General features: G+C 31.2%; 1 protein-coding gene across 1 annotated transcript; it reads left to right on the top strand.

The window, feature by feature from the left end:
* The first annotated feature begins 3,778 nt into the window (after positions 1-3,778).
* LOC145974497 (nuclear receptor subfamily 2 group F member 6) lies at positions 3,779-18,592 on the top strand. The gene is made up of 8 exons (XM_083104361.1): positions 3,779-3,866; positions 12,886-13,024; positions 13,620-13,735; positions 15,726-15,911; positions 16,523-16,636; positions 16,705-16,871; positions 17,097-17,343; positions 18,005-18,592. Exons 2-8 carry the CDS (start codon positions 12,903-12,905, stop codon positions 18,232-18,234), a joined length of 1,182 nt encoding a protein of 393 aa, XP_082960487.1. The 5' UTR covers positions 3,779-3,866; positions 12,886-12,902; the 3' UTR covers positions 18,235-18,592.
* Positions 18,593-18,822: the final 230 nt, after the last annotated feature.

Below are 18,822 nucleotides of genomic sequence, written 5' to 3'. Positions count from 1 at the left end.
ATGAATTGCATATGGGCAATAAAAAAAAATTTTTTTTAATAAAATTTGCACAAAAGTTTTCAAACGAAATTTTTTATACAACAATTAATAAATATATAGATACATCTTTCTTTCTTATCTTCTTTTTCTACGAATATATCAATTTTTTTCACTTATATACATTACTAGAAATGCTGAGAAAATAAGTTAAAATTTCAAAGTATAAAATAAATATTTTTTCGCTCTCTTTTTTTTCCTGTCTCTCTCTCTCTCTCTCTCTCTCTCTCTCTCTCTCTCTCTCTCTCTCTCTCTCTCCTCTCTTATATTTCTCAAGTGGTTTGCGCTCGATAACCCCAGCGGTTCTTCGCGATTAGTCGGAGAGAGGCAGCGAGAGCATCACGCGAGTTGACTTTCGCGCTCGCGAGGAGAGGAAGAGGAAGACCGTCAACCCTCAGGTTCAGGGGTTGCGCTCGTTCAACCCCCGTGAGAATCGCAGCCCCGCCTGTCGGCCAATCGTCGTCGCTCGACCGACGTCTCGCGCACGTGCTCTCGTGTCAAGGAACAGACGCGTGTTCCGCCCAGTCGCGGGAGCCCCGGGGGATGATAATCCTCGCGGTTGAAACCCTTTTGTCCTCCCCCCTTCCTCCCCCTCCCCCTCCTCGCCAACCCCTGCGGAAGCGGTCCGATTGCTGCAACGGGCAAAAATTACCGAGTTATAGATCACGCGTGTCCCGCGCAGTTTGAGTTTGACGTTTGACGTTTCACCTCGACGCGAGAAAAAGTTCCGATCGTTCCTCGAGAATGACGCGCGATTAAAAGAGACCTGGTGCGACGAGATCGACGGGGGTGTCTGTGATAATTGGACGGAACGATATACATCTCGCGCGTCTTGTGGATCGTTGTAGGAAAATTTTGATCCTTTTTCGGGGCGGGGGTGGGAGCTCTTCCCGCTGATCATGGCGCGAATCTGTGCAAAATCGTTTTGATTTTTGGGTAACGGGGAAATTCTATGTTCCACTTTGTGCGATTTATTACATTGTTTGTTGCGCTCCAACATCGATTAATTTATATTAAGATAGTTACTTTGAGAATTTTTAAAAACGAGAATATTTTGTTAAATTCAAATTGATGGATTTTGGAGTTCAGCAAAATGAAAATCAACAATTTTAAAGAGAATCAAAAGAGAGAGGAAAGATACCAAAACTGACATAGATCACTTAAATCGAGACGATTTCTTAAAAAACTTATTGTTTATTTTTATAAATAAAACAGACGATGTAATTTTATTTTCAAATCATTAAATAATTGCTCGTAATTTGCTTTTTTCCTAATTTTTATAGTTTTCATTAAGTATATTGATTTTTAAAAGACTAATCTTTTAGATTGTAATTTTCGTTTGCAAAACAATTATTTATTTAAAAGTTTAATACGATATTATCAATGTTATGATATATTCTAACGGAACACAGTTTCGAATAAATATATTTATTGTGGATATACACTTTTATTTTGAACTCTTAATTAGCGATTAGAATAAAAAAATTAAGATGTTATGTTGGTTTTGACGCTTTTTCTTTCTGAATTTTTAATTATTTATGCAGAATATTTAATGCGAATATTATTTGATTTGAGAAAAACTTATAAAATCGGTTGCATTATTTTTTATTTATTATGACAGACATAGCAGACAATAAAGCAAAGATTTTACATTGTTCTTATTATTAATAAATATAATTTATTTATTGAAAATAAACTAACACATAAGCTATAAACATAAGATTAATAATATAAATTATAAATAAAAAAAATGAATACAAAGATATAAATTAATTAAACTTCACATAATCGCAAGTAAAAATTGAGATTTATTTGTAGTATGATTTATATAAGCCATACACATTAATATACACATTTGTTACAAGTTTTGCTAATTTATGATATGATAATATATCAGTTAATTTTACATTTTAATTCATTAATATAAATCATCTAAAAATATATCATTTAGTTCAATATTAATCCTCTAAATCAGATGAAAATACATTGCTGTATTCTCTGGAGAACGCGTTTTTGAAAAGTTTCTGATACATATTTTATAATCACATTATATATCACTAGTGATACAACTGGGGGAAGGTAATGATTACATTATGTATGAAAAATAAATCGAAAATATAGAATAAATTTTTTTCATATAAAGTTTTGTTTTAAAAAATTGACTTTAAAAAAATTAGTAACATATCTATGCTTTTTTAATCTTTAATAATAATTTTATATCAAACGTCTTCAAATTCTTTTTAATTATTAATAGTATAAATAATATAAAATACAACGTTCCATTCAAGGAACAATTATAGTAATGGGCAATTTAGACTAATTTAAATTATACTAAAAAAATTGAAACGACTCGATCAATAGGCAATAATTCATCATCCTTCAATTCTCGATCCAATAGAAAATTATTTTTAATATTTCGTATTATTAGTATTTTTATTATTTAAGTATTTCATCGAGAACCTCGCGAAATATCTCGCGTTTTAATGGCATCCTAGACTTTCTTTTCGCATTCTTCTCACATTATCTTTAATTTCTAAAAAGGCTCGATTTTGAGCGAGCATTAAATCGCTCGGTGTCTTCGAACTTGAGGATAAAAAAAAAATGAAAACAAGAAATGTCGATATCGATACTTTTCTTCACAACTTTCAGACGTTTAGATGTCACATATCACGCCGAAAGTTTGAAACGACATGTTTATTTACTTATTTATCTTATTCACTTGTTATCTACTTTCTTATCACAGATGATTTATGCCTCAATTTAATTGAGACTATTTATTCACACAAATTTATTTCATATATATTTTATAGTTACACACATACACGCAATTTATCGATGTCATTTCGAGCGTTTTTTTGGAAGCAATCAATGTTATATGTATAAGAAGTAAATGCTTGCACATTATTTATATTTTTTTAAATTCTCAGCTATAAAATGACGTTATTATTAATTTATATTAATATAGACCCACTGATTATTTATATTTGTTTAAAATATTTATATTTAAAATATCCGCCAACTATATCTTTAAAAAATATTATTTGAAGGTTTTGTAAAAACATTTATATTTTTATATAAATAATTCGCAAATAATATTATAACATTTTTAAGATATAATGCTCTCTTAAATGACATCAATGTATTTGAAATCTTACGTCACTGTTTTAATCAATAATATTTTCACTGATTTAATTTAAGGCTCATAGAATATATTTTATATTTACAATTAAACATATTTCTTATCTAGACTCTTATCTTTCGATTCTTATCATTCGTTCTTCCTTTGCATGAATGCAAAAATAAATAATAAAATTGCAATTATAAAAATGCATTTTATGCATTAAAATCAACACCATTAAATAGCAGGACAGCAGAAATTTGAACAGCAATTATAAAATATATATCAGTAATTTTCTCAACTTTCTATCATTTATTATTGTAATAATTATTAATAATTGATAATAATTGATAATGTAAATAAATACGATAATATATGGAAGATATAATAAAAGATTGTTAGGAATTATTCAAGTTTAGGAAAGCGTATTGCATAAATTTTCCAATTTTTAAAAACCAATGTTATTAAAAAACACAAAATCTTATATGCGCAAGAAATATTTATTCTATATTTTTTACTTATTTTTCTCGTATAGAATAATTACTTTTTCACCAGATATAAGACATTTTATACTCCATACATACATAGAGCATATAATTGTATATATATAATACAGATGATTTTCAAGAAGATCGCAGATTTCAACCGAAGATTAACATTGCAGTGAACAGAGAAAAGCAGGTTCCTTGCAAAAAACTAGGATATTAAATAAGTAAGTATAATATTTTGTTAATAATAAAATATCAACATATTTAAAATACTAATATATATTTAATATTATATATTCGCTTATGAAATTGAAAATTTATTTTTTAATGTGAACGCATGTCTGCTATAGACATTCAAGGTTACTATCGTAAATGAATTTACACCATAAAACGAGCATATTTGCACAATATACATATCTTGTTGTACGCGTCTTGCGTGCTATTTAAAGAAAAATTAAAGAAAAAAAATTATACGTGGGAGACAAAATGAAGAAATATATCCGCTTCGCGGACGGATATTCTTGGTCAATAATAAGTAGTAGTGTAACTTTTTTTTCGAGCGGGAATCAGCGCACATTCGTGGTGGGTCGATGGTGCGATTAACGGGCGACACGTGTTACAGTCACGCTGTTTACCTCGGTGGTCACCCGTGAGTATCCGCACCTGTAAACCCGGCGTTTTCCGGCGGTCGTGCGTGCAATTATCGTGCGGCAATGCCTGTCATTACGTCAAAGTCGGCGCATATGTCAGGAGAAGGCAAACCTTGACGCGAGAAAAACACAGAGAAAGGGAGAGAGAGAGAGAGAGAGAGAGAAAGAAAATGTGTCCAGAATTTTCGCGTCCAGTCCTCTGGATGCAGCGATGCGCGGACGCTGTTATAAAGATACATATCAATTAAAGTAATGTAGGCCTCTAGAGTGCACGCGATGTTATTTCACACCTTTCCCCGGGCGTTACGTACCGTTACAAAATATAGAGCACTTCGCCTTTTATTTAACGCCTCGCGAACATTATAAATGTATACCGCATATGATATTATCTCACACGTTTCTACCACTCATGATCATCATATGTTGTCGCGCGTTAAAACTTTTCAATCTTCATTTTGGAAATATATTTTTAAATATAGATTACATATATTTTTATATATTAGAGTGTTAAGAAGATCGAAGATTAAATTAAGAGAGTTTATCACATGTTTCTGAAAATGCTTCATTAAAAAATTATAAAAGATCAACGATTCAATAGCAAAACTGTTCTTATTAGTTTTCTAAAGATGTTATGTCGATTTTAAGTCTTTAGGCGAATCAGAATTAATTCTGATTCAGAAAAATTATTTATTTTTTATAAAATTAATTATTTCACACGTTTCTATCACTCATAATCAACATATATTGTCGCGCATTAAAACTTTTCATTCTTCATTTTTAGAAATACACATATTTTTAATTATAGATTACATATATTTTTATATATTAGAGTGTTAAGAAGATCGAAGATTAAATTAAGAGAGTTTATCACATGTTTCTGAAAATGCTTTATTAAAAAATTATAAAAGATCAACGATTCAATAGCAAAACTGTTCTTGTTAGTTTTCTAAATATGTTATGTCGATTTTAAGTCTTTAGGCGAATCAGAATTAATTCTGATTCAGAAAAACTATTTATTCTTTATTATAAAATTAATCACTTATTTTTTAAAATTGTTTGTATAAAATTATGAAAGTTTTCGCTATTGAATCATTAATATCTGTATTTTAATAAGTATTTTTGAGATATGATTTCATTAAAATCTTTTCAACCTATTCTTTTAAATCGTTCTATTAAATATTTTAAATCCTTATTTTAAATCATTTTATTAAGTAGAAAAGAAATATTGTATACTTTTATATTTTATAATACATTTTTATGCGTAAAATATTTTTTCCAGATTTTAATTTCACTATATTTACATTTCTATTCTTCTTATTATATTTTAGTTCTTTTATATTTATGTATGAACAGTCGTTATTGATAATATGACAGTATATGACACAAACTTATCAGAAACTATTCCAGTTTAGGAAAACGTAAATGTATTAATATTTTTTTTTAATTTAAAATCAATCTTGTTGAAAGTAAAATTTTCTCTCTCTCTCTCTCTCTCTCTCTCTCTCTCTCTCTTTGTACGAAAAATATTTTATTCTGCATCCTTGACTTATATTTGAGCGAACTATCATCTTCGTTTCGGTTATACTACGGTTCCTGACTTACCTTGTATAGTCGAGCGTGTCACGCAATCACTGTCAAATCGTGCGAAGTGTGCACGTGCGTGCGGCTGTGTGGAACCAATCGCGCCACGGCTAATCGTAAATTAGGATCGGATGAGGAAAAAACACCCCTCATATTAACTTCGATAATTGTCGGGAATCTCCCGACACTCGATTATCCAAAATACAGTTCGGGCAAAATGATTTCAAATATCTCCTGTTCGCAAAAAGTTACGAAACAATTATTGCGTTTTATTTGCAAATTTTGGAACCTGTCATAAAATTATATAAAATAAAATAAAATTATATAAGGAATTCTAAAAGAAAGCTAGTTATTTATTTTCAATATAATTTCTTGCAATTATTTAATTCATTAAGACTTCTGTTTATTAAAAAAAAAAAGAATCGAAACATTTTCTCATTTTGTGTTCGACGTTAATATTTGCATTTTACTCCAGAGAATGAAATGGTACACACTTTTATCAAAGTGTTTAACTGCATTACGCTTTCGACGTGATTATATGTGTCGTTCTTTCATGTTCAGTCTATATTCGTAAAATATCGATACTCGCTAATTATTATAATTAATTATCTCCGAAAGAGACTTGTAATCTGTTCTGCTGCGTATGTCATTCTTGCGATAGGATCGATTATTATTTACGAGTAGTTAATTGCATTGTGACCCTCAGGTACAACAAAGTCACGTCAGGTGACTCGACGTAACGACCACGCTTACGTAGAAGCGAATCATCAAAAATTAATCGCCGTAATTTTGCGTCGTAGATGTATACGAAAAAGGGAAACCTCGAACAGTCGGATTTTCAACGAAGATTGACATATCACACGACGATGTATAGAAAAATAAACAATATATGAATTATATGAATTCCAAATTATTTCATTTTCAATACAAAAATTATCGATTCTAATTAATGTATAGTAACCAGAAAAGAAATAAACAAAAACAATAATTAATAACAATAATTAATTAGGAAATTTTTATTCAAAATAAATCTTTTAATAAATCTCTTAATATGTTTGAAAATTGAAATGTTCAACAAATTAATGATCGAGATTAATGATTCAGAGTTTCTTTAGCTGATTAAAAAAGAAGAAAGAATCCATTAAAATTGTTGTTAAAATTAATATTAGTGTATAATCATATTTAATGAATTATCAATTGATACAGTCAATATCAGTCATATTCATAAAATTTGTTAATAATAAATATTAATTACAATTTTCTATACATATACATATGTATAAAAATAAAAACTATATGAAAATATCAAATATTTTAAATATATACATATATATGTAAATTATAAAATTAAACAATGAATTTGTTTATTATAATTTACGTGTGTCGAATTGTCAAATGGGGTGTGTATATCACTATTGTAATACTAATGTAAGGATCTCGTAGGAAAGATCCAGGTGAGACTTATCCAGCAACATCATGACACGCGTCATGATGGCGGAACGGAGGATTTCTGGCACCATGTGTTTTTTTTCTCAATGGACTCTTATTGTGTATCGATTATGCGTGATATGCGTTGTGTACGGAGCTAATCAAATTAAAAAACTAATCTAGACGGAGGGATACCGGTTAATCCTGATTTCTCGACGACGTGACGGAAGAAAAATTCTTTTATCTTAGCAATAAAGAGAGAGAGAGAGAGAATTATAAAAAAAAAACAGTAGTACAAGTTCTCATTCATCTCTATTTTTATACATCTACGCGATGTTAAACATAGTTTCCCTATACCATACGATATAAAAAGGATATATGCTTGCTTATTCCGAGTTCTCAGACTTAAAGATCTTATATACAAGTTGAAAATTAAAATCGTTAACATATTAAAATCATTATTATTTTGACATGACAGCACTATTTTATACGTTTACATTTTCTGTACATCTAAGCAAGCATTTCTCACATATTTTTTCAAATTTATTGGACAATATGTTTTCTTCCCTTGATTTTTTTAAAAATGTTTATCACTGGATTTATTGCACGAGAAATTTCGCGAGCTTCGTTCGCCTCAAAATTAGGCTATTTTCGCTATATATATTATATAGATATATCGCGAGGCTATTTTCGCTATATATATTATATAGATATATCGCGCGGTCGACGATCGATCAGCATTTTTTATGCGAAAGGACGCACGTGACGTGACGCGGAAAAAAATTTGCATGCGTCCCGCCGCGCGCTGCCAACATCTTGCGACGCGTCGAAAACTATCGAAAAGTCATCGAATTGACATTAGACGTGTGTTCGCGAGCGCAAACTGCGCCGCGCTTGTCGAGCTTTGCATGATCGATGGGGACCAAATTGTCTCTCCCCGAGAGTGTAATTGATACTTAAAGAAACGTTCTCTAAACTTTCCAACAGTTTCAACTATCTCTCTATCACATTTGAAATCTAAATCTAAAATATTATTTTAAAATATTATTTCAAATATTTTTCCCTGCATCGTTGCTCGCTTTATATCTATCTGGGAAGCTGCATTAATTTTCGATTTATTTTCTATTCATTTCTTGAGAGAATTTAATAAGATTTTCAATTTAATATTTACAATTTTTATTATATTTTTTATTTTTATTTTTATTTTATTTTATCTTATAATTTTTTAATTCATCTTATTTTAATTTATTTTATTTTATAATATTTTAATTATATATTTTATTATACATATAATCATTAATTATATTTATTATACTATTATATTATTTTAATTTTAATTAAATTATATTTTATATTATTTTAATTATATTTAATTCAAACACATTGAACAATGAAATATAAAAAATAAAATAGAATAGACAGAGAAATATTTAATTTTAAAATGATTAATTTTTTCTTCTAGATATTTTCTATTATGATATATATAACTAATTTTTTCAAAGATATTACATATTTAAATTAATTAAAAAAGTATATTATTCAAGAACAACTCTGCACTTTATTTCTTCTTCGTTTTTTTTTATTCCTCGTTCTTTTTTTATCTTGTTCGAAGCTCGGGCACGCTTTTATAAAGGGCGAAAAATCTGACTGTCCGACTTACTACCCCCCGTCCTCCTCAACACGAGACTTGACGTAACGCGACATATGTTACATGCGTGCGCGAGCGACACCCGCGTTCGTGCAAACAAGGTTAAATAATACGCCCCGTGTAATTGCACACCGTGTATGGCTACAATATGCCATGAGGTGATATCATAGAGAGGGAAGAAAGACGAAAAGAATTTCCTTTGTTCCTCGTTTCTTTCTTTCGACACGTTAATTGTTCGCGATCGCTCCATGAGCTTTAATCATCTGACTTCGATCGGTGATTTTTTGTCCTTTTCCAAATTACAGCATTGAATATATTAAATATCGCGGAGAAAAAAAATGGATTTAATTAAACCGCGTTAATATTAATCTGCAAAAATATTTCTTTCCGTGAAAAATAATTTTACACCTCTAATAAAGAAGAATCGAGTCAAATCTATAGGAACGAAGAGAAAAGGAGAAGACTTACAGCCCTGATGCGCGCGCGCGCGCGCGCAAAATTGTAGCACCATCTCCTCTAAAGGACTCCTCCAGAGCTGGCGGCGGTTGCGGTGGTGGTTTCCTCGTGGGCGATGTTCCTCCACGTCGGGCGCGCTGCATTATTGAGCCTGGGAAACGGACAGGTGGCCGCACGGGCGCCTATCGAGTCCGTGACGGGTGGCCAGCGGGGGGTCGCGGGGGGCAGGGGGAAGACGGAGGCGACGGGCGGTAGCCCCGAGGGCCACGGCGGTAGGGGATGACGGCGTAAAGTCACGGAAAAGGAAGAGGGTACGCCGTCTCGTCGAGGGGTCGCCCGGAGGACACGCGACCTCCTGGCTCCTCGACTTTGTGACCGCGCGAGGACGACTCCTCTCCCCTTCCCCTTCCCCTTCCGCCCCCCCCTCAGGCTTCTTTTTTCCTCCCGGCCATTTATGCGGCGCGTCACCGTGAAATCGTAAGCTCTTCTCGTAGGAAGGAGAAGTATATCGCGATCGCCCCCGCTTTTTTCATTCTTTAATCCATTTTCCGCGCGCATCATCTTCCTTTCGATTTATTATCTTTCGATCGTAATATTTTATGAAGGAGAGAACGAGGAGTGTTCGAGTTTCTTTATTCCCTTTTCAGGTTTCAATGTAGCTCCGTTATAATTCAATATTACATTTGATATTTTAATTCTTGTATTAATAGGTGAGGGTTTTATATTTAATATAACATTTAATATTACATTTAATATTTTTTAATATTACATTTAATATTTTAATTCTTGTATTAATGGGTGAGGAAGGGGGCTTTGCTGATATTCAATCAAGATAATTTCGAATAGTCGATAATAAAGTGCATATAATTATTATATACATCTATTTTTCTATGAAAGTATGTTAAATTTATGTATATTTATGTAAATTTATATATATTTTGTTTTAATAATCTTTCTTTACTATTATTACGAATTCCTTATTTTTGAAAATCTTAAGACACAGATTCTTTAATAACAAAAGTAAAGAAAAAATAATTCTGGTAAGGATTTAAATTATTAAACTTTTGAGGATTTTCTTCACTTAAAAAGTTATAGGTTTTCTTCATTTAAAAATAACTCATATACTTTAAATTTAAATATATTAAATATATAAAATTAAATTATTAATGTGCTCGTTAAATAAAGCTTTTAATTTTTATATTAAAATGTGGATTTTATTTTATTGAATAAATCCATGAAACTTTAACTTTAAAATTTTCTTCTTTCTTTCTTTCAATCGATTTATTTCTACCAATTTTAAAACTTTAGTAGAATAAATTATAGATAATTTTTCGATAAATAATAGACTTATCATTATTGTAATTTTCATAAATATACGATTATATATATCGTATATCGAATAATCATATGTCGAAAATTACAATAAAGATAAATCTATTCAAATCAGATCAGATTCAGATTAATTATAAGAAAATACTTGATCATATTGACTACCTAGAAAATTTGATTAATATTATCAATACTTGAAATTATGAATACCTAATAATTTTTAATATATTTGAACACAAATAACATCGTACACTTATCAAATTTATTAATGTGCTCAATTAAATAAAGTTTTTAATTTTTATATTAATAAGAATTTTGACATTACATAGCTAAAGGGACGAAATTCAATCATTCAAGATTTCGAGAGAGAATAATTATTTAATGATGATTACGATCAAATTCAAATTAATATAAAACGCTTAATCACATTGACTATCAAAGAAAACTTGATCATTATTAATCCTAAAGCACATTATTAATCTTAAATAATTTTTAGTATATTTAAACATAAACAACGTCATATATTTATCAAATTTACAAATATGTTCGTTTAAGTAAAATATCAGAAATTGTATTGAATTTCTCCGCTCGACCGCTTTTAAAGCGAGGCTTTTAAACAAGGTGTCGATCACGCATAATAGAGACGGCTCATTAAAACAGCGGACGGACAACCGGCGACATGATCGATCGATCGCGTGAAATAATCGGCGAGCTTAAAGCCGTCCAATCGTAAAATTGAACAGCGACGTTTAGCGATCCTCTAGCTACCTTTGTCGCATTACGTCGTGCAATATGCAAAGATAATGAGGCGAAACGCTCGTCCTACGCGCGTAATGCACCTCTCGTCGTAACGCGATGCATAATCCAGAGACTCTCGTCGAAGTTGCTGCCCATAAGTCGGTGACTCATCGCGCAATTTGCCTCCTACTTCGATCGGCGATTCGCATCACCATCGTCACTTTAAAGCTTGAAATGCAATACTATGCATGTTCGTATTTAGGGGGATATAACTTTTCGATTTTTAGCGATCTCGAGTCTTTTCCGCTCCTCGATTAACCCTCCTCGAGAATTAAGAAGTTAAAAGTATCATTAAAAAAAAGTATAACAAATTTCGAAACAGAAAAAATACTTTTCAATATCGTATAACAATTTTTTTTAAGTAAATAATTTTCTTTTCTTTTTTTTAATAGAATAGTAGTGTATATTTTTAATAACTAAATTAAAATGAAAAGTTATCATAGATATTGAAATAGGAAAACAATAATGGCGCTTTAAATAATCGTGCTTACCTACGTGAGGCAAGATTCAGCCTCGAGAAATTATTTACAATAGAAGAATAGCTATTTTTTTTATTTCTACAGTTATCATTTTCGATTTACACGATATACTGTTTTCGAATTTCTATTTTTCTTCTCGAATTTGATAAAATTCAGCTTCTGAGTTAAGATGTCTACTTTTGCAAAGAATAGAATTTTAAAAATTCTTCTTTTATGATCTAAAAATGATAAGTATAAAATGTTTGAAAGAATGCTTGCTTTTAATTTTAAATAATTTTATTAAAGAAGCTTGATCATATTGCAAGTACGTTTTTTATTAAAAGTATATATGTTGTATATTTTTAACAAAAATAACCCGATGTTAAAAAATATATTCTACATTTGTGTTAATTTATTAAACTCCTATAATCTATTAATTCTTTTCGAGTTATATGTCTTGTTATATGTCTTAAAGAAAGTTATTGACGCGAAATTATTTGCAAAACACACGTTTGCGAAATATATTAAGTTTTTGTCTTTGTTTTATTCTCTTTTAAATAATAAAAAAATATTACATCAGAAATTTAGTTTTAACTCTCTATACATTTTACATTTTACACAATATTCTATCTTGCAATATAATAAAAATCAGTTGCAAAATAATAAAAATTAGTGTTCCATAAATAATCAAAAACATTTTATTGTCTCATGAAGTTTCATATTCGATAATTAGACTTTTCGTTTCATGTGTCTCGCAAAGAGTTAAATTCTTGATTCGATTAAATTCGAATTTAATTTATATTGAATTGTCTTCGCGTGGTTTCCAAACTTAAATCTATTAACAAACGCCAATATGTTAATATTAATATCTTAATAATGAAATAAATTTTCGCAGCAAACAGGGCGACGAAAATGGAGGAAAACGGACGTGGAGAGACGCTATGCAAGGTCTGCGGGGACAAAGCTTCCGGGAAACATTACGGCGTACCAAGCTGCGACGGATGCCGGGGTTTCTTCAAGCGGTCAATCCGCAGGTACGCGAGGTAATTAAATTCCTGCTTAATTAAGCTCGAGCTTAAATCGAAACATCAAAATGATGTTGTTATATAGATCCGCCTCTCAATTTTTCTGTCACTTATTTTCGTCGTAATTAAATATCGTTTACAATCGCACGTTTCCCTTTGCTTAATATAAGTATTTGGCTCACATATAATACTTTATTTTGATTAAAAAGTATTTAAAAATGAAAAATAATAATTAAAAAACAATAATAATTCAATAATAATAATAATTTTATTATATTAATAATTATATAAATTATTATATTAATAATTATATAATATATAATATTATTATTTTAATTAAATAATAATTAAATAAAACAAATAATCATAATTGAAAAATACAATTAAAAATGAGAAATACAACTTCTTAAATGATTATTATTAATATCTTGATTATTTGAAAAGTATCCAAAATAAAAAAAATATAAAAATAAAAATAGATATAACATAAGAAATATATTAAAATTTATACGATATTATTATTTTTACGTTATCCGTGAAATTATAGAAATATAGAAAACGTAAATTTGAGATTAGAGATTATTTTTGAGGATTGTGTGCGCAGGAATTTGGACTACGTGTGCAAAGAGAACGGACGTTGCATCGTGGACGTCTCGCGGCGCAATCAATGCCAAGCTTGTCGCTTCACAAAATGTCTTCAGGTCAACATGAAACGAGATGGTATGGCTCTGTTCTTGCGATTAATAGACTTCGGAAGTTACTGTCGAAATTTATCACAGAAGAGCATGATGGCAAAAATCATATACGTTGCATAACATTTGATATTTTTCATTTTTAATTCTTACATCGTATTGTTATTTTTGACACCTTCAAAGTGTACAAGGCTATCATTTTTATCCGACGTCTTTTTCAAAGAGTAAAAATGTTCGAAAAATGTAAAAAAAGTTCATATTTCTTTGACTCTTCTAAATAAAAGCTAGAATAATAAATTAGCGAAATAATTTGCTTTAATATATTTTTACTGCAAATATATAAAGCAAAATGCTCCAAGTGTATCGCTATGAAAACATTGGTGGAATCAAAAATGATCACATATGGAATAAAGATTAATCGCGATATATTTTAATATATTCGAGTTTTGAGCTTCTACCTTCATTTTTATTTAAATATTTGTCTATAATTATATATATAGAAAAATGTTTGTAAAAATTGAGAAAGAAGAGAAAATACCTATCTTTGGAAACATCAATTCAAAAATATATTATCTTGAAATTTTTTAAATATATTTAAAATATACGATTGTTTTTGAAAAAGTGGCATACGAAAAAAGTATAATTTTAAAGGAATTAAAATATTTTTATTGCATAATATAAAGCTATCGCATTATATAATATTTCCGACGCGATTCTTCCATTTTCAAATGAATTAATATTTCCGGAACGATTCTTTCATTTTCAAGCGAATTGATTTTCGAAATATATTAAGCAAAATTATAAAATTTGGATATTAAATGTAGAGATTAGATATTTTATCGAAGTTGAGAGGAAACAATGATTAATTAATTATCTCTTCTAAACTGAATTTTTTAATAAGACGATAAAAGTAACACAGTTCAATAAAAAGTAAATTTTTTTTAACACAAGTCACTTTCCATAACTTCTTGATCACAAAATATTCCATCACGTCACTACTTCAACAATCTTGTAATTAAGGACAAGGGAGGACTATTTTGATATATTTTGTCATATTATGATATAGAGATATGTTGGAGAAGTTTATTGCATTCAAAATTATATGAAGCAAATTTAGAACTGAAATCTAGTCTTATTTTTTTGCGTTTATTTTATTAAATTGTATAATAGATACTCTATTCGTGTCGATATCAGCTGTGTATTACGGGATGAATCTTTCGTTCTGTAGCGATATTCGGAAGATGCGACCCTTTGACGCAACTTGAAAGCTCTTTGGAGCCTGCTCCGTAAAATAAGAATACATCCACAAAGTAAAAGAGAGAGAGAGAGAGAGAGAGAGAGAAAAGGAGAGCAAAGTGTCGGATATTACAATGCATAGTGACGTTTGTTCGGCGTATGGGAAACAGTTTGGAAAAAGGGAAGCACGCACGCACACATGAACATCGCGTCCACATGAAACTCTATATTTTTGCTTACCGAACGGCAGGATCCGATAGCAAGCGGTGTCAGAAGCAGCCTGGCGTTCACAGCTTTTGTAAACACCTTCTTCCCGGTCCCCTTTCCTCGTCGAGCGATAATCCAAACACTTGATTGCTGAGATATCAATTAGCGAAGGGAGAGACGGCAGCTCTGCCGTTAAAGGGCCATTGCGCTTCTCCTTCTCTCTCGCATAAAGACGCAATTATTTGGAATCGTTAGGTGTTTTTCGAAAAAGTCTAGGATTTTCCATAGAATTTTAATCCAAATGATTCACTGAAAATTTAGAATTTTTTTTAGAAATTGTAAAAATCGTCAAAAATCTAATCGAAAGATCTTCAAAGTCCCTAAAAATAGGCAAATCTTTAAAAGATTCGGAAACTTTTATATTTTTGAAGGAATAACATATTTTAATTTATTATAATATCTTTTACGACAAAAATATATACAACAGATATATATTACTGATTCGATCAATTCGATTTGATAGACCTTCAAGATCAATTGCTAAGTGGAATTTTGATGATCCTTCTCGCTTTTAGCCGTCCAACACGAGAGAGCGCCGAGAAGCACGTCCTCTCTCGTTTCGGCGGCGAGAAGGACACCATCAGGACTTTATACAGGAATTTCTAACGTCTATCATCCTGCGGGTACCGCTTATCATCCTCTTCTGTATCCCGCACTGTTCCCTTTCAAGCCTACGGTATCAACATTCACTCCGTCAGTCGGTAAGTAATATAATAATAATTATATAAAATTGATATACGAGGGTGGTTTGAAAAGTCCGTGCAAAGTCAGAGAGATGGCATCACTGGTGTGTATCGAGGTTATTTTCAGTTAGTAGCATTTCTTGGAAGAACACACACCAAGTTTCAGCTAGATCGGTCTATTTCTTTGTGTTTGGCGTTCGTTTGAATCGAGAAAGTCGAGTGATTTCTAAAAAATGGATGAAAGAGAATTTGGCCGCAAAATTGATGGAATTAAGGTTCCAACTCGTTCCGCGTCTCCCCTATTCTCCAGATTTGGCTCCCTCGGACTACTACTTGTTCCCCAATATGAAGAAATGGCTGGGAAGGAGATTTTATTCAAACGAGGAGGTGATTGAGGAAACGAATGCCTATTTTGTAGAGTTGGACCAATCCTATTATTCGAAAGGGATCAACAAACTGGAGTAGCATTGGACGAAATGTATAAGTCTAAAAGAAGACTACGTTGAAAAATAAAAAAAGGTTTATCCCGAAAAATTAAGTAGTTTTCATTTTCGCACGGACTTTTCAAACCACCCTCGTACATATATGTGATGTTTTTTTTATAATAAAATGTCATATTGTATCGATAGCACACTTCTTACCACGGCCATCCCCGGAATCTCTGTCTATGACTACTGCCAAGGAGGATGAAGTGACCAGCTCCGAGGAAGCAGCCACTGTCGACATTAGAATCGAATCGAAAGGTGTGCGTGAATTGAATACAGCAATTTCTCTCATCAGGATATGTAACATTATGTTTTATTTATTGTAGAGGAATTAGCGAATACGCGTCTGGCGCCGCCAGTCATCACTTCCATTTCATCAGAATACATGATGCAAGGCTTATCGCTCCTGCCGACCGAAAATATCTACGAGTTCGCGGCAAAGTTACTTTTCTTCGCCGTGAGATGGGCGAGAAGTATACACTCCTTCCTGCAAGTAAGCTCCAGAAATATCCCTTCCCTTTTAGTAAAATCCTTAAACACATTTTTCTTTTATAAGGATAAAATTTTATATGATAGAAGAAAATAATATAAAATACGAAATAAATTTTTAAATAAAATAGAAAATACATAATTGTAGAGAAAATAGATTCAGAAAAAACATTACATAGTCTTTTACTTGTGATAGTAAAAAATCGTTACATCGATCTTTTCTCGCAAGCTTCCTTACAGAGATCAAACTATCCTTCTGGAGGAGTCGTGGAGCGAGTTGTTTGTACTGACAGCGGCACAGTGGAGCTTCCCTGTGGACGAGAGCACCCTGGTGCCTACGGATGTGCCGATGGAACGAAGGGAAGTTCTCCTCGACAAAGCCAGGAGACTAAGGGAGCTTTTAGCAAAATGCGCCGCGTTGAGGGTTGATCATTCAGAATACGCCTGCTTGAAGGCCATAGTCCTCTTCAAGGCGGGTGAGTAGCTTCGATTATCACGTCGATTGTCGTCTGACTCCATAACGTTGCTCTTCGCTCTTACCAGGAACGTCAAAATTTTATGAAATGCTTTGTAACTAGAATTTGCTTGGGAAAAATATATATAGCATGTAAGGTTTTTATTTCATTTTATTCTCGTTCCAAGCATCCCAGTAGAAGATTGTTGAGTCAAGATTAAATTATAATTTTATATTCACGATCATAAATAATAATTTGATTTAATTTGATTTGATGTATTTTTCTTTTTTCTCAGCTCTAGTCTTTTTTATGTTATATAATTTATATTTTTATATATTATAATTTATCTTTTTTCTAATTATATTATATTAATTATTTTTAATATAATATATTTGTATAATATATTTTAAAAATATATTTTAAAATTTATTACATTTTAAAAATAAAATATATATTATTATTATATTTCTTTATATTACATAATATTTTTTATATTACAGACATATTCGCTTTTCGACTTTAATTGCAAAATACATCAAATTTTGTAATTTCCATATCTCAAAATTTTTAATATAAATTCTGTCGATACAATAATGGCGAATCAATTTGATCTTAAAAAAAATCTAACGTATATTTTTTATCAAAACGCTCTTTAAAAAAATACCTTCTTTATCGTTTGTAGAATCGCGAAATCTCTGCGAGCCGGGACGAGTGTCGGCGTTGCAGGAGCAAACGGTGGCGGTGTTTTGCGAGAGGGATGCGCGCAGAGTGGGTCGGCTGTTGCTGCTTTTACCCCCGGCACGCGCCCTCTGTCGAGCTACCCTGCACGAGCTGCTGTTCAAACCGACGGTCGGTGACGTCAGCGTGGAACGATTGTTGGGCGACATGGTCGGCGCCCTCAGGCCATCCTAAATCAGTATTCGACCTTTATATCGCGTGTACTTTTTTAATTATCGACACTTGTCATCGATAGACACCCTATCGAGGATTCTGTCGATCCCAGTAGTAAATTTTCCCCGGAGATAATTAAGAAATTCTGATACTATCAACGTCTTGGCTGCATCGAAGACAATTACACGAATTGTTTTAATCGTATGAGGGTGTTTTAATCGATTCGTTGTTTTATTGAAAATGTACAGCCTTTTCAATAGCTGTCTCAAGAATAAAAGTGTCAGCACTTTGAGATCGACAGATATAGAAAGAAACATATGCTTACGCTGAACAAACCATATTTATTTTATTTAAAAAAGAAATACTCAAATTATTTATTTTCGAGAAATAATTAATGTCAATGCATCTCGAAAGCAAATTGAAATTTATCCCTTGATGTATAGTATTGATTATAATAGTATTAATTAATTATTGCAATTATTGATCGAAAATCACTCGAGATTGTCGAATGTCAATGTAACAATCGCGATTATTGTTATTAACATCATTATTATTGTATCACCCTATATGTCGTTAATATAGATGAACAAGTGTCTGCGGCTTTCAGGA

Source organism: Camponotus vicinus, unplaced genomic scaffold (genome assembly GCF_025532165.1).
Source record: "Camponotus vicinus isolate PSW18456_S1 unplaced genomic scaffold, iyCamVici1.0 SCAF_7, whole genome shotgun sequence".
NCBI classification, from domain to species: Eukaryota; Metazoa; Arthropoda; class Insecta; order Hymenoptera; family Formicidae; genus Camponotus; species Camponotus vicinus.
The sequence above is the reverse complement of the archived record's forward strand: the minus strand, read 5'-3'. Positions and strand labels throughout refer to the sequence as shown.